This window comes from Pristiophorus japonicus, chromosome 12, assembly GCF_044704955.1.
Source record: "Pristiophorus japonicus isolate sPriJap1 chromosome 12, sPriJap1.hap1, whole genome shotgun sequence".
Classification (NCBI taxonomy): Eukaryota; Metazoa; Chordata; class Chondrichthyes; family Pristiophoridae; genus Pristiophorus; species Pristiophorus japonicus.
The window spans coordinates 148497301-148523644 of NC_091988.1; the positions used below are offsets into that span (position 1 = coordinate 148497301).

General features: G+C 42.0%; 1 protein-coding gene across 1 annotated transcript in view; it reads right to left on the reverse strand.

The window, feature by feature from the left end:
• nfatc2a (nuclear factor of activated T cells 2a) overlaps window positions 1-26344 on the reverse strand; it is a 161029-nt gene that overhangs the window by 60000 nt on the left and 74685 nt on the right. Inside the window, exons 7-8 of the mRNA XM_070895013.1 lie at window positions 2758-2813; window positions 663-792 (exon numbers count right to left, since the gene is read on the reverse strand). Of these exons, the coding sequence (XP_070751114.1) occupies window positions 663-792; window positions 2758-2813 (186 nt within the window). The remainder of the gene's footprint in view (window positions 1-662; window positions 793-2757; window positions 2814-26344) is intronic.

Sequence of the window (26344 nt, forward strand, 5' to 3'; positions counted from 1 at the left end):
CATGCAACAATAGATGAATAAACAAATGTCTAACACTAACATAATACATCTATGTATTTACAGAAGATATGGTTCTCAGCTTCTCAAAAAACCAAACCCCACAATATACTAAATTATTAGCTTGTAGTCAGCCTTTATATATTCCTTTCTTCTTGTAGTCTTTCTAACAATAGGTGCTAAACTTGGCCTAACCTATTTCTCTCAAGGTTCCAACTGACCCAACTCAATTCGACTCAAATCAACAAAAATTGCTCAACAGCCCCAGCTGATTAAATACCCGAAAACAGTTGCTGGGACTCCCTGGATTTTAACTTTCAGCTTCAAGAAAAACTAATCATCAGTCATGCACATAACTAAGAAAATGTGCACAATATGTATTTGTTTGAATGTGGCTTGGCTCCTTCCTCAAGCTTTAGAGATAGCTAAAAAAAAATCTTGGCAACATTTGTATTGAGTTAGCCTGGAGACATGGTTCAGACTGCAGCTGGTTTCTTATTCAACTCCTTGGGGCAGATTTTCCTCATCCCCTTGCCCCTGTTTAAGCCAGATAGACAGCGTGTTTCATCCAACTTGACTTTGGCTGAACCTGAACGTCTTTCCGGGTTCAGCTGTATGAAACTTTTTGGGTGAGAGGTAAATTGGCACCTCGCCAAGTCATTTACCTGCAGGGAGATATGTAAATCTCTGTGGTTGGCTCCTTTTCCTTTTTCCATTAACAACACAGAAGTTCACTTTGGCTGGTGTGTGGATATGCTGGTTCCGATAGCGTGGAATTTCAACAAAGAGAATGCTCTAAACAGAAAAACAGCAGAAGGTGAAAATGCAGCAATGATATAGTGCCCTGCTCATATGTTTTCTGTCATATTTTGAAAAATATGGCGAACAGCGTTTAGTTTTTATTAAAACTACCTGCAGCCACTTTAATGGAATATTTCTTCCATAAATTACTAAAATTATGGTTGTAGTACTCAGAGTATAAACCTGAGCAGTAATTCATCTGAAATACTCATACTGTGGTTATTGTTCCTTTTGTCAAACATCACAGAGCTCCGCATCCAACCTTTGTTGAGACCACTGTGGGATGGTAGCTTGTGTACCATCATGATACTCGCTGCACAACTATCCTCTCTGGGTGCGTTTGCTAGCAATAGACAATTCTGCGAACACCAGATCCTCATAGAAGTATCATAGCTACAGACTTTTTCATATCAGTAATTCAGTGCAGCTCTGACAGGGTTGGATGGAGGACTCAGTCTGCATATCAGCTATCGTACAATTTTTGTCTTGTGTGTGTGGTAGGTAAACATCACAAAGAATGGTGGAGTTGTAAATGGGTAATCCATTACTGGTCCACCATTCTAATTGTTTTAAAAATGGTTTTTAAGGGAAAGGTTTAGAAACTGAGTGCCATGGAATGGTTGATGCCATTTTGTGCCGAGAATCACCCATATGGTGAATTTCAAACCGTGGTCATGCACTCAATCTGGGCTTTGACTGGAAACAATATAGTTATTCAATTAGGGATTGAGAAATCACAGCACTAGATTCATGCATTTCAGTTATGGCCGGTCATTGACAGAGATCTAGTAGCAGGTTGCAGATCTGCGCTCTTAGGGATTGAGAAATCACAGCACTAGATTCATGCAATTCAGTTATGGCCGGTCATTGACAGAGATCTAGTAGCAGGTTGCAGATCTGCGCTCTTAGGAAGTGATAAACTGCATGTTGTATAGTGGAAGAGTCTAAAGAGATTGAGAAAAGTGACTTGTTTCTGTACAAAAAACCATAAAATTGAAAATACTGCTCAACTTCAGTCATGGAAAGTTTGAGAAAGTTAGGTAAGTGAACAATACATGGATAGATTAAATTAGATTCACATTTTCTCTCGTGTGCAGCTGGAAAGGAAAGCTGCATTAATACAGTAATAAGCTGCAATAAAACTAATTGCACCCTAGAGTGGAATATAGTTGTGCTCTATCATTGTTGACAGCTTTCTTTAAGTACATATAACTGTATGTTACTCAGTAGCAGTGCTATAGTCACACTATAGGCATTGAACAGCAATGATGGTGAGGCTGGGACAGACATGGGGTGATATTACATAGATGGGAATAGCAGCTTTGGGAATGTGTACAATGTGAGGCTTGAAGCTAAGGTCTAGGCCAAACAGGTTTTAGCACAGCCTGGTTCAGTCGAAGCAGGGGCCTATGGATGGGGAGAGTAGTGGTGGGGTTTGTGGGAAGTGCTGGAGAAGTAGAACTGGGTGTCATCAGCTTAAAAATGGAAGGTGACCCTGTGCGTGTAGATGATCTATGATGATAGCGCTATGCCTTATTCTTTAAAACAAAATAGCAAAATTCATAGATAAGCCCTCAAAAGATTAACATTCTACATCATTGTAATCCCCATTTAATTAGAAAAGAACATTTGTTATAGTCTGCCTAAAATCTAGTATCTTCTGATATATAACTGTGCACCTTTTTGGCCAGTTCTGAATCCTCTATAATGCTGACGAATACTGTTTTAGTTGACGGCAGTTTAATAGAAAGATCTTTATTTAAAAATCTATAAAGTTATCAGCAACTTTTCATTAGTTTTTGACACATTGGGATAGGTTAGAAAGCTTAATATTTATTTCACTGGAATAAGCCATCTCTCTATTATAAATTGTTTATGGAAAATCCTTTCCTCATCAGATTCTCATCACTTGTGCACTGCAGGTCTCAATATAAAATGCCCTTTCAGCTTCATACTTACTGGCTGGCTTTTATCTTTATCCACTGTTGCCTCTACCTCCCATATCTGTTGTCCATCTGAAAGAAATGTTTGAGCACAATTAAGAGTGGATAACCACAAAGAATTAAAAAGTATATTTAGAAATAGCCTTCTTCATTTTCAACAATGAAAGGTGATGCATGTGGGTGGATTCTGAAGAGACACTGCACACAACTTTATTACCAGTGAAAAATCAGGTGAATTATTCCACCAAGATGTACAAGTTGTATGGTAAAGTATTCTGCATTATTCTGTGCCATTTTATTTGAATATGTCATACCATGAAATGAGAAGGCATCTAAAAGCAGTAACTTGAAAACAAGCTAACTTAATTTGACTGTTGTCTTTTGTCCCTACATCCATCAATCTAATCGTTTAATTTGCAATGTAAACTTTATAATTGCCTTCTACTGCTAGCTTCCATTGTGTGGTTCTTGCATATCTGGTGGGTACATCAATCATTTATGGACTACTGCTGGAACCAGTAAACATGCTGCTCTAGCAGTAGAACACTTTGATGGTGACACCATGATGCAGTGTCATCACGCATGCCGCTGCTCTCTTTGTAGCAACATTGTGATATGACATCGTGACATCACTATACCATGCATGCGCACTGGTAAAAATGTAATGACAGGTCTGCACATGCTCAAAATGTTGATCTTCAACAATGCAGGCAGTTTATGCGAAAACTGACTGCATATTCAAAGGTGAATGCAGGGGAGTGGCACAGTTAGCTTACTTGCCCAAAGTCTGGACTGTAATAGAAAAGCACCAAGAAGATGTGTTCCGTTCCATTGGGAATTTCTGACAGTTGGATTCAGGGAATCTGGAAAATTGATTTTGGGATTGCTACTCTAGGCACATGAGGTGTGTGTGTCAGGAACCAGTGGTGCAAATACCCTGCTAAGACCAATGTAAAAGCGCCAACATTATTGAAATTATAATGGCTGGACTAGCTGGAGCTCATTGTTATATAAAAGCAGTTAGCATAGAAGCAATAATAGAACCATTAAGAAAAAAAGTGGTAATGAATGCATAACTTCATCTAGGATAAATAATCAATACACATTGGGGGAGAAATTCAGCATGTTAACATCCCCAGTTAGCACCTGGCAGGGGCGCTAACAGGGCACTTAGGCAGTAGCACCGCAGCGGGGCTAATCCCGCGCCACATGGCAATTAGCACCTCAGCACCTTTCGCTATGTAGATCGTGACATCAGTGAGTGTACAACACTCAGTGGGTGCCTGATCTGCAAACTTCAGTAGTTGCCCTCGTCTTACTGTCTCGCGCCGACACACCAGGGAATGGAGGTGTGAACCAGCCAGCTGGCGGGGCACTACTTAAAGGGATGCACCGCAGTTGTCAAGGAAATTGTGTTCCATAGGTCAGTTATGAGTGGCAGAGAGCGTAGGATATATCTGCAGCCAAATAAAGGCTGCTTAGTCCCTGGAATGTTGCGGGCCATTAAAGGACTTTGCATTTTATCCCACAGCATATCGCTATTCTGCACTCCCCGAATCATTGGGGACTGGTGTGCAGACTCCAGTGACCCTCCCCTTTCATGGCTGGAAGGCGCCTTCGCCAATGCTCACTCCCGATTGCACAACACCTCATATTCATTATTGCTTGGAGCCTAATGCCACTCACCTCCGCCATTAGCATCTGATTTAGCGCTCCCCTGCATTCTTTGAGCGCTGTTACTGATTTTAATGGGTAGCGAGATTGATTAGCGCCTTGCGCTAAACTTCCAACTTCTCAAAAGTTAATGCCCCAACCGTGGTGATACCGAATTTCTAGCCCATTGTGCCTTACAGAACAGATTGCTTTAAATGTCTGCTTCCAATACACACTAAGAAAAGCATTCAAAAATCATCCTAAAATCATTAGTTCAGGGATAATTTGTGCAAAATCACTTTGTGGAAGTGATTCTACACTAAGAATGGGGCATGAGTTGCACATAAAACTGATGGCATCATTTAGCAATATATGTGGAATCAGAATGAACAGTACACGCTGTATGTGCCCTTACTCATGGTCCCAGGGATTATGGGAAACTTGTGCTGGGGCCTCATTATAATGATTCAGGTGTGCAGCTAGCATTACCCACGCTATTCATTGGCTGAAAGCCTGTTGCCGGGTGTGGGGGGGGGGGGAGTGGTTGGGGAGAAAGAGAAGAGAAATCGGGTGCCTATGACGCCACTTGAAGGCAGCTAGCACCTCTTAACGGGAAGGTGCACTCTGACTGCAGCCAACAGGGAAACTTAGGAAATTGAAAAAAAAATGGCTGCAAGAGGTCCAAACAGGCCAGGCAGATCCTCTGATGCCAGATTGGAGGCCCTAGTTCAGGCAATGGACAGTAGCAGGGAGCTCCTGTTGACCCTCGCGGGTAAAAAGCCCTCCAGGCAACATCTGCTCCGCCAATGAGAAGAGTTTCATGCCAGGACCTTAGCTCCCAGAACATGTCTGTAATGCTGAAATACATTCAATGACCTTACCAGTGTAGTCATGGTAACAATACTGCTCTCTTACTCTCTGCTCACACCTCCAGCCTCACGACTCACAATACTCCCCTGTGCAGCCTCCCTTCACTCTCCTACAATGATTGCATCACATTTCTCACATGGCTGAGGCAGCCCAATTTCACAAAACTGTCCTACAACTTTATTTAAAAAATTTAGTTACTGTTTAACATATTTCTGCTTGCACCCTGGGCACCTATGGAGGAGCCCAATCCAATATGGCGGGCGGCACACTGCTGCCGCTTAACGTCTGTAAAACGGATGTGGCATCAATGAATTTTTAGGCAACTATTTCCAGAATCAAAATCATAACTTTCTCATTCACACAGTTACTGAGCACTGTAGTTGAGTAAGATTAAAGTTGGCATTCCAAAGTCATCCATTATGTCAAAGGAAGCACTTCATAGACTTCTACACATATACTTAAGTCTTGAAATTGGGCTCTTCAAATATTAGCTCCAAACACTTAGCTCCAAGTGCTTATGTGAAATTCCTTTGACGGCTATTAACTTGGATGAATGAATTTCATTTGAACACGTGCAGCATTTGCACACTAATGGTAAAGGAGCCCAATTTCAAAGCAAAGGTGTTTTGAAAAGTTTGTGTCAAACAGATTTCATACGCCATGGATTTGAATTACAGCAGACTCACAAACATGATGCTGCAACTGTAACAGATTTTTTCTGCTGCCTAAATAGAAGTTTGAAAGCAACGTTCAATCCAATATTCTTTTGCTAACATGGTTTTAGTTTAGAAAATCATTTATGTTAGATGCTGTTGTTCCTTCCAATATTTCTTTTACAACGTGGAGCAGGTTTGAGAATTTAGAACAATTTGGCTGACTCATATTTATTCAGAATGTTTGTACTTTCAATTCCTGTAAACTGCTACTTTATCTCACAAGATATTCCAATGATGGGCTGAATTAGAAAATCCATTCTGAACTACAACGTTAACCTATTGAAATATGTATTGCATTGAAGCTGGTTCTAATTCTTTTTACAAAAAGTTCCGTACAATGACTCATTTCTAATTATTCACCACATGCTATATATTTTAAGAAACTGTAATTATAGCTGCAGTTTGGTATTTTTGGAAACATGTTACATTTGATTTTCTTTTTGGCTATGAATGATTGCACTTAATCAGTACCAAACTGAAAGTGTAACTGTTCAGAGAGGAGCAGCACTCACAACTTTATTTTCAAAAGAAATCTCTATTTTTATATTCATATTTGGGAAAACTTAAAGCATAAGGCTGATCTTATGAGGTTCCTCCAGCAGCCCGGAGCCATGTGGGAGGTTGCGGGCCCAATTCGCTGATTGCCACATTTTGTGACACATAATTTTGTGGCGCAGAATGAGGCTGCATTGCAGGCAAGCACGAGGCTTTGTAACATTATACAACTATTAAAACCAGGTCGTCGAGCCAAATGATTTCAAGCAAGGCTCCATTCACAGCATGCACCTCACCCGTATAAAATATACACATCAGGAGTCCTGGGATCTGGTCTGCTCAAAGTAGGCTTCTTAAAAGAAAACTACAGTTTGAGTCGCTGGCAAAAGTGCTTCCAATTGCATTTTGCTCTGTGCATTAGTTGGTTTTGCTACGCAGTCTGCCCTTTTTTGTTGGTTCCTTCCCCCCCCCAAACTCATTTTTCCCATTATTCTCCACTGCTGCTGCCATTAGAACCAAATAAACTGGCAAGAATGAGAATTACAAAAGGCATGACTACACAATAAGTTACAGAATCTTAGAAGTTTACAGCACTGAAGGAGACCATTCAGCCCATTGTCTCTGTTTTTTTAAATTTGTTCATGGGATGTGGGCATCCCATGAACAAGGCCAGCATTTATTGCCCATCCCTAATTGTCCTTGAGTAGGTGGTGATGAGCTGCCTTCTTGAACCGCTGCAGTCCGTGGGGTGAAGCTACTCCCACAGTGCTGTTAGAGAGGGAGTTCTAGGATTCCAACCCAGCGACAATGAAGGAATATACTTCCAAGTCAGGATGGTATGTAACTAGGAGTGGAACTTAGAGGTGGTGGGGTTCCCAGGTGCCTGCTGCCCTTGTCCTTTTAGGTGGTAGAGGTCGCGGGTTTGGAAAGTGCTGCCGAAGAAGCTTTGGAGAGCTGCTGCAGTACATCTTGTAGCTGGTACACACTGGAGCTATGGTGCGCCAGTCGTGGAGGGAGTGAATGTTGAAGGTGGTGGATGGGGTACTAATCAAGCAGGCTGTTTTGTCCTGGATGGTGTCGAACATCTTGAGTGTTGTTGGAGCTACACTCATCCAGGCAAGTGGCAAGTATTCCATCACACTCCTGACTTGTGGCTTGTAGTTGGTGGAAAGGCTTTGGGGAGTCAAGAGTTGAGAAACTCACCACAGAATACCCAGCCTCTGACCTGCTCTTGTTAGCACAGTATTTATGTGGCTAGTCCAGTTAAGTTTCTGGTCAATGGTGACCCCCAGGATGCTCTTTGCTAGAGCAATTCAGAACACACCCTTTGCCCTACTCTCTCATTATAGCCTTGTATTTTTCTTGGCTTTAAATGTGTTTCCAATTTTCACTTAAAAGACAATGGTCTCTGCCTCAACCACTCCCTATGGCAAAGCATTCAATGCTTCAAGAATTCTCCATATAAAGAAATGCTTCCTAGCCTCTCTCCTCATTCCGTTAGTAATAATTTTAAATTGGTGACCTCCCTCATCGTTGATTCCACAACCACAGGAAATATGTTTTTCCTGTTTATTCTATCAACATCTCTTCCACCCTTTCCAAACATTTTCCATCCATATCATGACATCCTTCACCATGATGCCAGAGAGACAACATGCCATTTGGAACTCCTGGCTGCTGAAAAGGTTGTCTATTCCCCAGCTATTAGAATCTCCCACTACCCTCACTCTGCTATTCTTGTAGTCTCCGTGCCCCTCGCCCGCACCCCTTACCCACCTCTGCCACCCCAGGCAATGTCTTGCTCCACAATGTCACACTGTTGCTCAGGACCAACCTGCTCTGTGTCACTGTCACTGTCCACCTCATGCTAGCCAACACTTAAGTATCTAAGGAACAGTTTCTGGAATTCCCAGCACCTCTGCTGCCGCTGAGGATGGACAGCCACTTTTCTCAGTCACTCATAAAGTGGTGCTTGTAAAATCTGAATCGTATATAGGTATTGATTTGACACCATTTTCAGAGTGGTATGAGTACACAGGGTCTGTTGATACTGCCCACTTATTCTGCTTTCTAACAAGGGCAGAGAGTGTTCTGTGCATGTGTACTTAACACATCTACAAGGCTCTGCACACTGGCCTCCAACCATTATTGTTTTGTTATTTTGGAATTAAAACCTAGGTTTAGTGTTCAGGAGACGACCTGAAAGGTTTACCATTTCAGTTGCGTACTAACTGCAGATATACTACAAACAGTGCAACGCCAAAGCGAAACAGCCTCCCCCTGTTAGAAAAAAACTGCATTTAAGTAACGTTGGTACAGATGAACTGTTCTTCAATGCAATGTGAATCTTGCTTCATGCCAGTGGAAAATGAATCTTGCTTCATGCCAGTGGAAAATGTGCAATACAATTGCCTTATTAGATAGTTATAAACATTTCCATCTGAATGCTGTGACAGAGAATGGTAGAGAGTGGATGAAAGTTTGATTTAAAAGAATGAAAAAATAAGAAACTGAATATAAAGTGGAAGCTATTACATAAAAGATGAATTGGATGAACTGGTTGGTGTAATGTGTTAAGCTTACTGCCCTTTCATCTCTGTGACCTAGGTTTGAATCCAACCCAGTTTAATGGAATAAAAGTGTTTATTTGCCTCCTGTAAAAATCCTGATTGAAGTAACCTTAAACCATTTGAATCCAGTTCTTGTAGGTCAGGGTCCGTAGCTCTAATCACCAGAAAATTGGCAGTCCGACTTAGAAATACAACAAGGTGGCGGAAGCGCAAATATTCATACTGCTACAGTAGGGGTACTCGGAGGTTGGTTTACAGAACATTGCAATAGATCAGAGAGACATTTACTCTTCATCTAATCCCTGCAATACATAACTGATCGGTTGATGCTGATCATGGGCAATGAAAATGATAACGATTTCCCAGCACGGATGTCCCTGAAACTGATGAATGCAAAAAAAATCTAAAGATGAATGGGTCTCTCTCAGAAATAATTGAGTCTTCAGAAAAAAATACATTTAGCATCAAGTAAGAATAAAAAGACCAATAAGTGGAATCCACTATCATTGATTAGTGACCAATTCAAATCTTTGTTAAATTATCTTGGCAGTGAATTTACAGCAAGTGACAGGAATGGGTTTGATCATTTAGACAAATTAATTGTAGCTCTTCATCCTGTTTTGCTGCAAACCCAGGAACAGCCCTATTAATCTATGAATGAATTAGGTCTAACAAATGATAATCTTACATCTTACTATCAGCCCTAACAGATTAAAACTGTATTCATAAGCATATCTACTGTTCTGAGTTAAACCATGTTGCCTGCCCTTTTTAGGAGAGATTGGCTATTATCCAACAACACCAAAGGCTCTACTAAATTGAAAACCAGCACTAATCCAGGGATTCCCTTCAGACTGAGTCACTGAGCAGTGGAGTGATGGTTTTCAATTCCCTGGACTGCAAGATGAGGCACCCTATAAGATTTATTTTCGCTCCCCATCATTTTAAAAAGATGTCTGTCTTTCAGAGATGTGTTTCAGTACAATGGATTCCATTCAAATTAATAATCTACTGGCCCAAATGATCTCAGAATTAACTCACCAGGGACCTATTCTGAAATATTAGTGTACAGTGTAGCACAGTTTCTGGCTTACTTTTAACTATAATTCACCTTAATGTGCTATATTTTTGTTGGAAGTCAGTTGGCGTGCTCTCATTGCAACAGTTACGAGCGATGGAATGTAAATGCTGGTGTGTTCCATCGTGTCTAAGAACAACATCCAGGTGAAAGCATTCAGCCCACAGAAAGCTATAGTTTAGGGCATACGTTTACAAGCCATGGAACCCCAAGACATATGAATAGATCTCATGGAATCCCTGAGGTAATCAGATTTGTATCCACTTACCACCAAGGGACATGGGCCTAGAAATTCATCTTGGGCGGTGAAACTGAGTATCAGGCGCTGTATATAATGGGCGACCAATCCGATATCACCTGTCTTGCGCAACTGCCAGAGACGAATTTCTTGGCCAAAATGCATTCACAAACCAAAACATAATTCAGTGCATCAGCAACAAATATACAAGACATCCATTAACTTTTCATTACTGATAGGCTTTTTTTTTCAACTTTTAAAACCTGTACCTCTTTCCTTTTTGCACAAAAGCAGTTTAAAAGAACATAAACCACAAGCAAAAAAAAGTCATTCAAACCATAAAGCCTGATCCATCCAACGGCCCATGTATGATTATTCTAACGTTGACTTCCCACCCACACTGTTCATCCCTTACTTTAAGAAACACTAAAAGGTCATTTATCACGTTTGTGCTCTAGTGTGGAACCTCTCTTGCCATCAAAGAATCGTGGGCGCGCTGACTGCAATTTTTGGCCATTGATTTCAATGGTTGAATAATCGTGGACAGCCCATTCACAATTTTACGATCTGCTCTAGCAGTGGGAGAGGTTTCCCTCTGACAGAACATACTTGCAAAATTACCAACTATGTTCTTTCCCCTGGAAAAAATAATAGTGCTATGAATATTTCTATAATCTCCAATTCTTCTGCTCAATGGATATTAAATAATAGATCAGTCCCGACAGCCAGCACCAACTTCTCACCAGGTACTTCTAAATCCAGCCCATCCAAGCTGCAAAAAGCTGTGCTTCCACCAATAGGTTTGCCGCTTCAATCTCACTGATCATGCCTGGCGGTCAGATTTATCGATATGGACAATCTACATAAGCTTGTGTTGCAATTTTTGGGCGGGAGGAAGGTGGGGGGTGGGGGGGTGGGGGCTAATCTACGGAGGTATAAAGATTTTTTTCCTCTCCTCCCAAAACCTTTTAGAACTATAATAGTTATAGATTAAGAAAAAATAATTTGTTTTTAAAAAGTAAGAAAAATTAAAAGTTAAAAAAGACATGATTTTATTAAAATTTTAAATGATATTAATTGTCCCTGAATCAACAACCTTCTTTGAAATTTTGTTCATGTTCACTATTCTGTGGGGGAAAATGTTTTTCTAATGTCTAATCTGCCTTGAGGTTTGTGAATGTCGTGCTTAATACCATACTCTGCACTGAATGCTGATATGTAGAACTGCCAGGAAATACAGAACCAAAGAACATTTCTTTATTCATGGCAGTCAAGAGATAAATATCGTCTTATCCTTTTGAACTTGAAACATAAGCTGCAGTGAGATAATAAGGTGGAAAGCCATTTTATAACTGCATAATCTGCTGTTTGGTGCTCAGTATGAAGGACAGTATGAACTAGTAGAGCATGGGTGATGAATTTGTGTCGAATAGACTAACATCTCAGAATATTGTAATGCAAATAAGAATTTATTATTCAAATGTTGACTTAGAAGTGAATTAGTGAAAAGTTGTGCACTGGTTCTGCATTGTTTTGACTATGTGGTGTCAATCCTGAGATGTTCGCGTATTCGGCACAAATTCATCAGCATCAACAAACATATATCCCAATGAAAAGGAAAGGCTGTAAGAGAAGGGATAACCATCCGTGGCTAAGGAAATAAGGAATGGTATCAAATTGAAAACAAGAGCATATAATGTGGCCAAGACTAGTGGGAGGCCAGAGGATTGGGTAACATTTAAAAGCCAGCAAAAAATGACTAAAAAAATAATAAAGAGAGGGAAGATAGATTATGAACGTAAACTAGCACGAAATATAAAAACAGAAAGTAAGAGTTACTAGAGGTACATAAAAAGGAAACGAGTGGCAAAAGTAAATGTTGGTCCTCTAGAGGATGAGACTGGGGAATTAATTAAGGGGGACAGGGAAATGGCAGAGACTTTGAACAAATATTTTGTATCGGTCTTCACAGTAGAAAACACTAAAAACATCCCAATAAGGGATAATCAAGGGGCTATAGGGAGGAAGGAACTCAATACAATCACTATCACTAAAGAAGTAGTACTCAGTAAAATAATGGGACTAAAGGCGGACAAGTCCCCCGGACCCGATGGCTTTCATCCTAGGGTCCTAAAATAAGTGGATGCAGAGATAGTAGATACATTGGATGTAATCTACCGAAATTCCCTGGATTCTGGGGAGGTTCCAGCAGATTGGAGAACTGCAAATGTAATGCCCCTATTTAAAAAAGGCAGCCAGAAAGCAGGAAACTACAGATTGGTTAGCCTAACATCTGTTGCTGGGAAAATGCTGGATCCATTATTAAGGAAGCAGTAGCAGGATATTTGGAAAAGTATAATTCAATCAAGCATGGTTTTATGAAAGGGAAATCATGTTTAACAAATTTCCTGGAGTTCTTTGAGGATGTAATGAGCAGGGTGGATAAAGGCGAACCAGTGGATGTGGTGTATTTGGATTTCCAGAAGGAATTCGATAAGGTGCCACATAAAAGGTTACTGCACAGGATAAAAGTTCATGGGGTTGGGGGTAATATATTAGCATGGATTGAGGATTGGCTAACTGACAGAAAACAGTGAGTTGGGATAAACAAGTCATTTTCCAGTTGGCAAACAGTAACTAGTGGGGTGCTACAGGGATCAGTGCTGGGGCCTCAACTATTTACAATCTATATTAATGACTTGGATGAAAGGACCGAGTGTAATGTACCCAAGTTTGCTGATGATACAAAGATGGGTGGGGAAGCAAATTGTGAGGAAGACACAAGAAATCTGCACAGGGATATAGACAGGCTAAGTGAGTGGGAAAAACATTGGCAGATGGAGTATATTGTGGGAAAATGTGAGGTTATCCACTTTGGCAGAAAAAATACAAAAGCAAATTATAATTTTAAAAGTGAAAAATTACAGTGCTTCAGCACAAAGGGACCTGGGGGTCCTTGTGCATGAAACACAAACAGTTAGTATACAGGTAAAGCAAGTAATCAGGAAAGCAAATGGAATGTTGGCCTTTATTGCAAGGGGGATAGAGTATAAAAACAGAGAAGTCCTGCTACAAATGTACAGGGTATTGGTGAGGCCACACCTGGACTACTGCGTGCCGTTTTGGTCTCCGTATTTAAAGAAGGATATACTTGCATTAGAGGCAGTTCAGAGAAGGTTCACTAGGTTGATTCCGTAGATGAGGGGGTTGACTTATGAGGATTGGTTGAGTACGTTGGGTCTATACTCATTGGAGTTCAGAAGAATGAGAGATGATCTTATTGAAACATATAAGATAATGAGAGGGCTGGACAAATTGGATGCAGAGAGGATATTTCCACTCATAAGGGAAACTAAAACTAGGGGGCATAGTCTCAGAATAAGGGCCGCTCATTTAAAACTGAGATGAGGAGGAATTTCTTCTCTGAGGGTTGTAAATCTGTGGAATTCTCTGCCCCAGAGGCTGGGTCATTGAATATATTTAAGGCGGAGATAGATATATTTTTGAGCGATAAGGGAATAAAGTGTTATGGGGAGCGGGCAGGGAAGTGGAGCTGAGTCCATGATCAGATCAGCCATGATCGTATTGAATGGCGGAGCAGGCTCGAGGGGTCAAATGGCCTACTCCTGCTCCTAGTTCTTGTGTTCAAATCACTGAAGATCTCTAATCACTGGTTTAATCTACCACTTCTGGCACATAGTGCAATTTCAAAAATCATCCCCTGCGATGACTCGGGCTGGATCATACCTTAAACATTATAGACAGAATAATTATAAGACATATAGTAAAATGAAGAAATGTATTAGACAACAAAAACAAATGTTTCTGGACTGCATCAATTTTCTGCATCAACATTAAAAGGTTTACAATTAATTTGTCTCCAGGCTATCGAGTCCTGAGGGAAATTAGAGGGTAAAGTAATCTGGCTCTAAGCCCACAGTTGAAGAATTTGGAAAACAATTACACAATAGTTTAGGATTAGATATTTCTGCTCGAATCCAAGTATCTATGTCAATCTGTCTCTCTTTAGCAGATTCCAACCGTATGTTCTAAATCAGGAGTGTTCAACCTTTAGGAGCAGGGAGCTGGATCCAGTGTGACTAATCATTGAGTCAGGCAGAATTAGATTCAACACCACATTCAGCACCCACTGCATGTTGCACTTTTTTGGTGTGACTGGACCACAACAGTTTCACCTCCTTCACTGCTGTCTCTCTCGCTCTCCCTTCACTTCTCATTCACTTGGTTTCACTTCTGACTCTCACCTCCTTCACTTTGTCTGTCTCCTCCTTTTATTCTATCCCTTTTCCAGTCACGTCTTTCTCTCTCTTTCCCTGCTCCTTTAATGTTTTTCTCTTCTTACAGTCTCATTTTGACCCCTCTGAATTTGCAATATTGGATGGGGAAAAGACCGCCGTGTTAGGACTTAGGCAAGCAGGTGGGTTAGAGACTGAAGTGTCAGTAGCCAGTGCATCCATGGCTTGCTGCTGCCCTGTGTTGGTGGTCTGCGAGGTTACTGGTAGTTAGGACATGGTGCTGGCATATTCAGTGCCCACAGCCGTGTGTGAGCCTTTTAAAAGACTGTTTTGGATTGCTTACCTAACCTGCCCAAGCCCTAACTGTAACACTTTCTCTTATTTCCAGCACTTCGAGTAATGTGAGCACTCCCCTCCACAAATATCTGCTGGCAGAAACAACTGATCTCCCAGTGCAGAATGAAATGAGCAGGTAGAGCTTCTGGCTTTTTCAGTAGGAACACAGTGGGCTGATAAGCACGGATCAAACCACTCCCCTCCGGAGCAAACTCCTCTCACTCCGGATCAAACCCCTCCCACTCCAGAGCAAACTCCCCCCCACGACACACTCCGGAACAAACTCTTCCCCCCTCCATACTCTGGATCAAACTCCCCCCACCTCATACTCCGGAGCAAACTGCCCCCCAACCACCACTCTGGAGCAAACTCTCCCACATCCCTATACTCCGGAGCAAACTCTGCCCCCCCTCACCCCCACCCACCCCAGCCATACTCCGGATCAAACTCCTTCCACTCCGGATCAAATTTCCCTCATTCTGGAGCAAACTTTCCTCCTCCCCCACTCTGGAACAAACTCCGCCCGCCCCCCCATACTCTGGATCAACCCCCCCCCTCCCCATACTCCGGATCAAACTCCCCCCCACCCCCCATACTCCGGAGCAAACTTCCACCACTCCAGATCAAACTCCTCTCACTCCAGATCAAACTCCTTCCACTCCAGATCAAACTCCCCCCCCCCCCCCGTGCCCCCCATACTCTGGATCAACAGCACCCCCCCCACCCCCTCATACTCCGGTGCAAACTCAACCCCCCCCCCATACTGCGGAGCAAACTTCCCCCACTCCGGATTAAACTCAAGAATCCATGATACTGCAGAGCCTGAAGGGAGGAACACAGCCGTACTACTGGGAATGGAAGATGGATGTCAGCCTGCTGCACTTTGACTGAGAAAAAAACAACACTACCTGGCTCTCTCATTTCCTGCTAGCAAATCATCTTTTTCTACTGGCATGCTTTTCAGAGCAATCTTATTTAATCAAGAGTTTCTTTCAAGCCATTGATGTTGGGATAACGGGTATACAGCTGGGGATCTAGGGGTTGGACCCCTCAATTCTCAACTAATAGGTCTACTAAAGGATTTTCTTTTATTAGGGCCCTTTCACTTGTTACATGGAAGCTGGGACAACTCTACCTCCCAATAGCATTCCGTTGCCTTCCTTTGCTGGCAAGCCAGTAAAAGAGAAAGCAGCATCGAGTCCAAGCCCAACCAATGCCCCACAGTTGGCAAGGTTGTTAATGGAGCCCATGAGGCATATAAATGTAGCAAGTCTTCTCAGCATTGCAGTGATGACGAGGTTGACTGCAAATGGCCCTGGGCTGTATTAAGGAACGTGGATAGGGAAGTATTCGCCCACCAAGGTATCAAGAATAATCCTGATTTGCTTGGTAACAGACACAGATTCTTTTCTTGCTTACGGTCATAGAGCCCTTTATTGAACAATCTCTCATCCCCTGACCAGGACCCAGTATAGTTCTGGAGATGGGACAAAAATAGCAACTTGTATTTGTATAGTGGCTTCAACATAAAACATGTCTCCAGACGTTTCACAAACTGACACAAGTGAAATGGGAACTGAGCCAGGGAGGGAGATGTTAGGAGAGGTGACCAACGGTTTGGCCAACGAGATGGGGTTTGGGAAGATTTTTTAAAATGAGGGCAGTGGAGAAGCGGAGAGGTTAAGCGAGGGAATTCCAGAGAGTAGTATCCAGATGGCTGAAGGCTGAATGGTGGGGCAAAGGGTGAGATGATGTACAAAGGGACAGAATCAGAGCAATTGAGTGTTTAGTTAGGCGGGGAGGGGTAATATAGGACTGGAGGAGATTGCAGCAAATAGGGTGGAGTGAAGCCATGGAGGATTTAAAGATGAAGATGAGGATTTTAAATGTAATGTGTTGGTGGAAGAGGGAGCTTATGTAGCTCAGCGAGGACAGGAGTGATGGGTGAGAACAATTTAGCATGGGGCAGGATTGGTGCAGCAGAGTTTTGCACAGATTGAAGTTTATGTAGGATGGAGGAAGGGAGGCCAGCATGAAGGACACTGAAGTAGTTAAGTCTGGGGGTGATGGAGGCATGTATCCAGGTTTCAGTGGTGAAGGAGCAGAGCTACAGGGGATGTGGCCACTGGTGCAGAGGCGAGTCTGGATCTCAGGGTCATAGTCTCAGGATAAGGGGTCAGCCATTTAGGATTGAGATGAAGAGAAATTCCATCACTGCAGGAGTTCATCAGGGCAATTTCCTAGTCCCAACTCTCTTCAGCTGAGGAAGATCAATGATCTTCCCGCTATCACCGTCACCTGGAATCTGTGTTATTCTAACCAACAATTTAAATTCTCACGATCCAATTTTTCAAGTCTTTATTTGTATTAATATTTGCTCATACGAGGCAGCATCCAAGGGAATCTTTGTTGTATCTTCTTGACAATCTTGATATCCTTCTTATAGTGTGGAGCCCAAAGCGGTACACAATACTCTCTGAGGTCTTAAGGTTTTATATAAGCTCATCATTACCTCGGCTTTTATAGTCTATACATCTTGTGTTAAAACCTAGAATTCCATTAGCTGTTTTTTTTTATAATGTTATCAACCTGAGGTGCTGTTTTTAATGCCCTGTGAATCAATATCCCGAAGACCCTCTGCTCTACTACAGCACTGTGCCGACTTCCATTCAGAGCTTTGGCCCCAAGTTTTGGCCTGCGCCGAAAACGGCGCACCTCCAAGCTGGATGCCTGTTCTTCGCGCCTAAAAGTGCACTGGAAAAAAACTTCGATATTCTCCGGCTCCTCGGAGCTCGATCTCAGCTTGGCGCGGCGCGCTCTTTCACAGCGGGGGGTGGAGCCAAACACTTGCGCCGATTCTGTAAGTAGTGGGGTCGGGTCCAATTTAAATGAGCCAACGTGGTGCCGGCAACCCTGCGCGTGCGCGTTGGAGCGTGCGCGCACGCGCAGTGTCAAAGAAACATTGGCACTCGGCCATTTTTAAGAGGACTCGGTTGCCGTCGAGCCACTGACGCCGCCCCTTAAGCGTGGCCGAATGGCCTCAACCCCCTTGAAAAGCTGCGTGCGTCCGGTGTTGATCCTTCGGCTGCCGGCCAGCCACTGACGCCGCTCCTATCCCATGGCCGAATGGCCTCAACCCCCTTGAAAAGCTGCGTGCGTCCGGTGTTGATCCTTCGGCTGCCGGCCAGTCACTAAGAGAATGAAGGCCTGCCTGCAGCACAGCAGCTCAGCTCGAAGACTGCTTGCTGCCACTGTTGGGGCTGCCGTCGAGACACTGACACCACACCCCTGCTTGTCTCCAACATGAAAGGCCTGCCTGAAGCACAGCAGCTCGAAGGCTGCTGCTGTTTCACACAGGTAGGAACATGGTTTATTTAATCTTTTCTTTGCTTATAAATTTTTATTCAGGTTGGATTTATTTGTATAATATTTGTATAAATATAACTAAGGATTGATTGTAGAATTTAATGACTTCCCTTCCCCCCCCCCCCACCTCGTTCCCTACGCCTAATTTGTAACCTACGCCTGATTTTCTAAAGTGTAGACAAAGTTTTTCCGAGCGTACAAAAATCTTCACTTACTCCATTCTAAGTTAGTTTGGAGTAAGTTTTCACTGCCGAAACTTTGAAAACAGGCGTAAGTGGCCAGACACGCCCACTTTTGAAAAATAAATTCTGTTCCAAAGTGAAACTGTTCTAACTGACTAGAACTGGAGCAAACTAAATGCCGAGAATTTGAATTTCTAAGATACTCCGTTCTACACCAGTTGCTCCAAAAAATCAGGAGCAACTGAGGCCGAAACTTGGGCCCATAGCTACTGTCATTATATTTTTTACCACAATGCATCACTTCTAACTTGCTGATATTGAATTCTATTGGCTACTTTTTGGGCCATTCACCTATATTATCAATATCTCTGCTGAATTTCACCTCACCTCAGCTAGCTTGGCCAACATCTTTCAAAAGTCTGTCCTAATCAAGTCTGGTGTACCAGTGTTTGAACTGATGATGTACCATTCTAGTTAGATCTTAAACTTCATTGTATTGTGGTCACTACTCCCAAGGTATGCACCCACATTTAGCTCAGCTAACCTGATCTATTTTCTTAATCATTGCCAGATCCAGCAAAGTTTGCGCGGTCGTCTAAGTGTTTGAAAACACAGTAGGCTGAACAGTAACTGACACTATACGTATGGGATGGATAGACTGGATTATAACAAGGTTTACATGCAGCAAACATCTGCTGGAGAAAATAATTGCACTTTCAAAAATAATGTCACCAACTGGGTGAATTCCTTCCCAGCACCAAAATTCCCAAATAGCAACAGTTCAAATTCTAAAATGAAGTCACACCTTTTAAAAACAAATTTCATTTTTTTCTATAAGGGAAAAATCAGGATGGCCAATTTCAAACTGGCAAGCTCCATCTGTAAAGGAATCAATGTTAATCTCATGTTAATGAAGCTTTGCTACCTATCCATTACCAAGAGTATAATTTACTATCCTTTGCAGTTAAAAGAGTACTAATGGAGGGATCGTACAACAGGGATCGGAGGCAGCTTCACCTCAGATTTATTTGAAGTTTGCAATCTGTAGTTTGCGGAGCTGAAACTAAAAGTTTGCTCAAGATATGCTTTGTTGCACTACAAATTGCAAACTTCAAAAAGGTTTTAGTGGCACAGTTCTTTTCTAAAGTGTTGTGAACAGGCTGGCGTATAACACAGTCGACAGGAAATTTTCTGGGGGCTTCTTCTGATGAGCCACCGTAACTTCAGTGGAAGTTTGGTAGAGACCCACTTAAACTTGTACCTGGGTTTCTGCCCATCACCAGCCGAAGTTACAGTGGCTAATTGGGTAGAAAAAAAAAGGGAGAAAATTAGGAGGAAAACCTAAGGAGAGTTTTAATCTTGGTAAGTAACAATTTATTAAAGCAGCTTATCTATGAGAGGACTTGACAGGAATAATTAGAAAACTGGCACTCTAAAAGCTCAAGTGATTTCATACTGTAATTAGAAGAAAATAGCCCATGGGATCTTGTTCCTCTCTATCTGCCCAAATATTCTCCCGTCTCCCCTCTCATCACCAGCCATGATCTTATTCAATGGCGGAGCAGATGGCCTACTCCTGCTCTTAGTTCTTAAGTTCTTATGTTCTTTCCTGAAGGGGTTTTGCCTAGATACAGTTCAATGAGTATTGAAAGCCCTTTGGGCGCTTAGCAGTTTTCATGGCATTTTTTTTCTTATGAGTATAAGGGTTCTCAGTATGCTATTTTAATCATAAGGAACATCACAGCTAAGCCAGGCCCTAACCACACACACACGTGCACACACACACACACATTTCAGTAGAGGCCACTAGATCAAAATCAAAGCTGATGGCCTAGCTGGACAATAACGGCATTATTAATGCATAAAAAGTACAGCAATTTGAGAAGAGTTATGCCATGAGTTCTGATTCGCCACAATCGCGGGATGATTTGAACCGCTCCCCCCATTAACCGCACCAAAACTCTCAAAGAATTGTCATGAAATTGCTGGAGTTATGCTGTTAATATGAATTAATCTCACTGCAGCCATTTAGGATCAGTAATTCATGTCTTAAGGTCCCTGCAAATGACTTGATTTATGGTCCTGATACACAACTCAACCCTGGAGGCCCAGAGAGGGAAAAATGAAATTGTGGAATCTCAATCCCTCAGGTAGTAAATTGTTCCAAGAAGTTTTTACATTTTAAATATAAAAAATTAGTTTGAACTTTTCCTGCCTGTCTTGTTTTCTCTCTATCTTTTTCCCCCACTTTATATCTCTTTCTATATCTAATTTGACTCTAATTCACCTTATTACCTTCCCTCTCATTCCTTTTGTTTTATATCCTCTAACCTTAAATTTCATTGGTCAAGGAAATAGACCATTGGGCCCGACGCTTATGAGGTCCCAGATGCCAAGTAAACTTCACTACGCAATTATCAATTCCCATATCCAGCAATTTGTTGTGCAAAATTAAAACAATCCGAGGGGTGAGGTAAAAAATTCAATTCACAGCGATTGCCATGAGATGCGCTGCTCCAGCAATTTCTGGGCCTTTTGCATTTCCTTTTCCTAACCTGACGAAGCTGAAGTCAATTGTAGCACCTCACTGCTGTCGTGGCTTGATCAACCAACTCAGCCCAGGCCAGGAATTGATTATGAGACTTTGTGGTTTATGAGCTCACCAGGCAGGGCCTTACACAGTAGGCCATCAGGTGTGCTCCTGAATAAAGCCTTTTCATTTCGCTTTTATAATCAAATGGGCCTGGAGTTTCTGCTAAGTTGCGCAGTTATTTTCAGTGAAATTCGCCTGAAATCAGCCAAACCAGCGCAAAAGATCAAGGAATTTCAAAGGCAAATTACATCCAGTGCAAATCAAGTTTCCACAATCTTTTTCATCCTTTAAAAAACACTGCGCCCACAAAAAAATGTCAGTTATCTAACAAGTGTCCTAAACTTAAATAAAGGAGACTACAAAGGTGTGAAGGCAGAGTTGGCTAAAGTGGACTGGGAAAATAGATTAAAGTGTGGGACTGTTGATGAGCAGTGGCAGACATTAAAGGAGATATTTCATAACTCTCAACAAAAATATATACCAATGAGAAGGTAAGGCTGTAAGAGAAGAGATAACCATCCATGGCTAACTAAGGAAATAAGGGATGGTATCAAATTGAAAACAAGGGCAAACAATGTCGTCAAGGCTAGTGGGAGGTCAGAAGATTGGGAAACTTTTAAAAGCTACCAAAGAACAACTAAAAAAATAATAAAGGAGAGGGAAGATAGAAACATAGAAACATAGAAAATAGGTTCAGGAGTAGGCCATTTGGCCCTTCGAGCGTGTACCACCATTCAATATGATCATGGCTGATCATGCAACTTCCGTACCCCATCCCTGCTTTCTCTCCATACCCCTTGATCCCTTTAGCCGTAAGGGCCACATCTAACTCTCCTTTGAATATATCTAACGAACTGGCCTCAACAACTTTCTGTGGTAGAGAATTCCAAAGGTTCACAATTCTCTGAGTGAAGAAGTTTCTCCTCATCTCGGTCCTAAATGGCTTACCCCTTATCCTTAGACTGTGACTCCTGGTTCTGGACTTCTCCAACATCGGGAACATTCTTCCTGCATCTAACCTGTCCAATCCCGTCAGAATTTTATATGTTTCAATGAGATCCCCTCTCATTCTTCTAAATTCCAGTGAATATAAGCCTAGTCAATCCAATCTTTCTTCATATGTCAGTCCTGCCATCCCAGGAATCAGTCTGGTGAACATTCACTGCACTCCCTCAATAGCAAGAATGTCCTCCCTCAGGTTAGGAGACCAAAACTGTACACAATATTCAATGTGTGGCCTCATCAAGACCCTGTACAACTGCAGTAAGACCTCCCTGCTCCTATACACAAATCCCCTAACTATGAAGGCCAACATGGCATTTGCCTTCTTCACCGCCTGCTGTACCTGCATGCCAACTTTCAATGACTGATGTACCATGACACCCAGATCTCATTGCACCTCTCCTTTTATCAATCTGTCACCATTTCGATAATATCTTGCCTTCCTGTTTTTGTCACCAAAATGGATAACCTCACATTTATCTGCATTATACTGCATCTGCCCACTCATCTAACCTATCCAAATCACCCTGCAGCCTCTTAGCATCCTCCTCACAGCTCACACTGCCACCCAGCTTAGTGTCATCTGCAAACTTGGAGATATTACATTCAATTCCTTCGTCTAAATCATTAATGTATATTGTAAATAGCTGAGGTCCCAGTACTGAACCTTGCGGTATTCCATTCGTCACTGCCTGCCATTCTGAAAAGGACCTGTTTATTCCGACTCTTTGCTTCCTGTCTGCCAACCAGTTCTCTATCCATGTCAATACATTACCCCCAATACCATGTGCTTTAATTTTGCACATTAATCTCTTGTGTGGGACCTTGTCAAAAGCCTTTTGAAAGTCCAAATACACCCCATCCACTGATTCTCCCTTGTCCACTCTACTAGTTCCATCCTCAAAAAATTCTAGAAGATTTGTCAAGCATGATTTTCCTTTATAAATCCATGCTGACTTGGACCGATCCGGTCACTGCTTTCCAAATGCGTTGCTATTACATCTTTAATAATTGATTTCAACATTTTCCCCACCACCGATGTCAGGCTGATCGGACTATAATTCCCTGCTTTCTCTCTCCCTCCATTTTTTTTTTTTAAAAGTGGGGTTACATTAGCTACCCTCCAATCCATAGGAACTGATCCAGAGTCTGTAGAATGTTGGAAAATGACCACCAATGCATCCACTATTTCTAGGGCCACTTCCTTAAGTACTCTGGGATGCAGACTATCAGGCCCTGGGGATTTATCGGCCTTCAATCCCATCAATTTCCTTAACACAATTTCCTGACTAATAAAGATTTCCTTCCGTTCCTCCTTCTCGCTAGACCCTCAGTCCGCTAGTATTTCCTGAAGGTTATTTGTGTCTCCTTTAGTGAAGACAGAACCAAAGTATTTGTTCAATTGGTCTGCCATTTCTTTGTTCCCCATTATAAATTCGCCTGATTCTGACTGCAAGGGACCTGCATTTGTCTTCACTAATCTTTTTCTCCACATATCCATAGAAGCTTTTGCAGTCAGTTGTTATATTCCCTGCAAGCTTACTCTCATACTCTATTTGCCCCCTGCTAATTAAACCCTTTGTCCTCCTCTGCTGAATTCTAAATTTCTCCCAGTCCTCAGATTTGTTGCTTTTTCTGGCCAATTTATATGCCTCTTCCTTGGATTTAAAACTATCCCTAATTTCCCTTGTGAACCATGGTTGAGCCACCTTCCCCGTTTTATTTTTACGCTAGACAGGGATGTACAATTGTTGAAGTTCATCCATGTGATCTTTAAATGTCTGCCATTGCCTATCCACCGTCAACCCTTTAAGTATCATTTGCCAGTCTATCTTAGCCAATTCATGTCTCATACCATCGAAGTTACCTTTCTTTAAGTTCAGGACCCGAGTCTCAGAATTAACTGTCATTCTCCATCCTAATGAAGAATTCTCCCATATTATGGTCACTCTTCCCCAAGGGGCCTCGCACAACATGATTGTTAATTAATCCTCTCTCATTACACACACACCCAGTCTAGGATGGCCAACTCTCTAGTTGGTTCCTCGACATTTTGGTCTAAAAAACCATCCCTTATACACTCCAGGAAATCCTCCTCCACCTTATTGCTACCAGTTTGGTTAGCCCAATCTATATGTAGATTAAAGCCACCCATGATAACTGCTGTACCTTTATTGCATGCTTCCCTAATTTCCTGTTTGATGCCATCCCCAAGATTATGAAAGTAAACTAGCACGAAATATAAAAACAGAGAGTAAGAGTTTCTACAGGTACATAAAAAGGAAAAGAGTGGCTAAAGTAAATTTTGGTCCTCTAGAGGATGAGACTGGGGAATTTATAATGGGGAACAGGGAAATGGCAGAGACTTTGAACAAATATTTTGTATCAGTCTTCAGAGTAGAAGACACTAAAAACATCCCAATAGGGGATAATCAAGGGGCTATAGGGAGCGAGGAACTGAATACATCCTAGGGTCCGAAAAGAAGTGGCTGCAGAGATAGTGGATGCATTGATTGTAATCTACCAAAATTCCCTGGATTCTGGGGAGGTCCCAGCGGATTGGAGAACCGCAAATGTATGCCCCTATTTAAAAAAGAAGGCAGACAGAAAGCAGGAAGCTATAGATCGGTTAGCCTAACATCTGTCGTTGGGAAAATGCTGGAGTCCATTATTAAGGAAGTAGTAACAGGACATTTAGAAAAGCATAATTCAACCAAACAAAGTCAGCATGGTTTTATGAAAGGGAAATCATGTTTGACAAATTTCCTGGAGTTCTTTGAGGATGTAGCGAGCAGGGTGGATAAGGAGGAACTAGTGGATGTGATGTATTTTGATTTCCTGAAGGCATTCGATAAGGTGCCACATAAATGGTTACTGCACAAGATAAAAGTTCATGGGGTTGAGGGTAATATATTAAGCATGGATTGAGGATTGGCTAACTGACAGAAAACAGTGTCGGTTTCCAGTTGACAAGCAGTAACTAGTGGGGTGCCGCAGGGATCGGTGCTGGGGCCTCAACTAATTACAATCAATATTAATGACTTGGATGAAGGGACCGAGTGTAATGTAGCCAAGTTTGCTGATGATACAAAGATGGGTGGGAAAGCAAATTGTGAGGAGGACACAAAAGAATCTGCAAAGGGATATAGACAGGCTAAGCGAGTGGGCAAAAATTTGGCAGATGGAGTATAATGTGGGAAAATATGAGGTTATCCACTTTGGCAGAAAAAATACAAAAACAAATTAAATTTTAAATGGGGAAAAACTACAAAGTGCTTCAGTACAGAGGGTCCATGTGCATGAAACACAAAAAGTTAGTTTGCAGGTAAAGCAAGTTATTAGGAAGGCAAATGGAATGTTGGCCTTTATTGCAAGAAGGATAGAGTATAAAAGCGGAGAAGCACTGCTGAAACTGCACAGGGTATTGGTGAGGCCACACCTGGAGTACTGCATGCAGTTTTGGCCTCCGTATTTAAAGAAGAATATACTTGCATTGGAGGCAGTTCAGAGAAGGTTCACTAGGTTGATTCCAGAAATGAGGGGGTTGATTTATGAGGATAGATTGAGTAGGTTGGGCCTATACTCATTGGAGTTCAGAAGAATGAGAGGTGATCTTATCGAAACATATAAGGTAATGAGGGGGCTCGACAAGTTGGATGTAGAGAGGATATTTCCACTCATAGGGGAAACTAAAACTAGGGGGCATAGTCTCAGAATAAGGGGCTGCCCATTTAAAACTGAGATGAGGAGGAATTTCTTCTCTCAGAGGGTTGTAAATCTGTGGAATTCTCTGCCCCAGAGAGCTGTGGAGGCTGGGTCATTGAATATATTTAAGGCGGAGATAGACATAGTTTTGAGCAATAAGGGAATAAAGGGTTATGGGGAGTGGGCAGGTAATTAGAACTAAGTCCTTGATCAGATCAGTTATGATCTTATTAAATGGCGGACCAGGCTCAAGATGTCAAATGGCCTACTCCTGCTCCTATTTTTTGTTCTTTAAAGCGGGTTACTCACAGGTGTAGGTGGAGACACTAATTAAAAATGCTTAATTTTTGTGATAAACCCATTTTCAGCTGTATTAATAAATCAGCACCAGGTTACCACTCTTAAATATATCAAGGAATTTTTTTTTAAAGCAATTTTTTTTTTTAAATGGTGTTCTAAAACGTTGTTTGATTGCACTGGTTCATGGAAGGTTTTACATTCGGTGATATTCAAATGTGTTTGAGCCGAAACTTGAGCAAATAA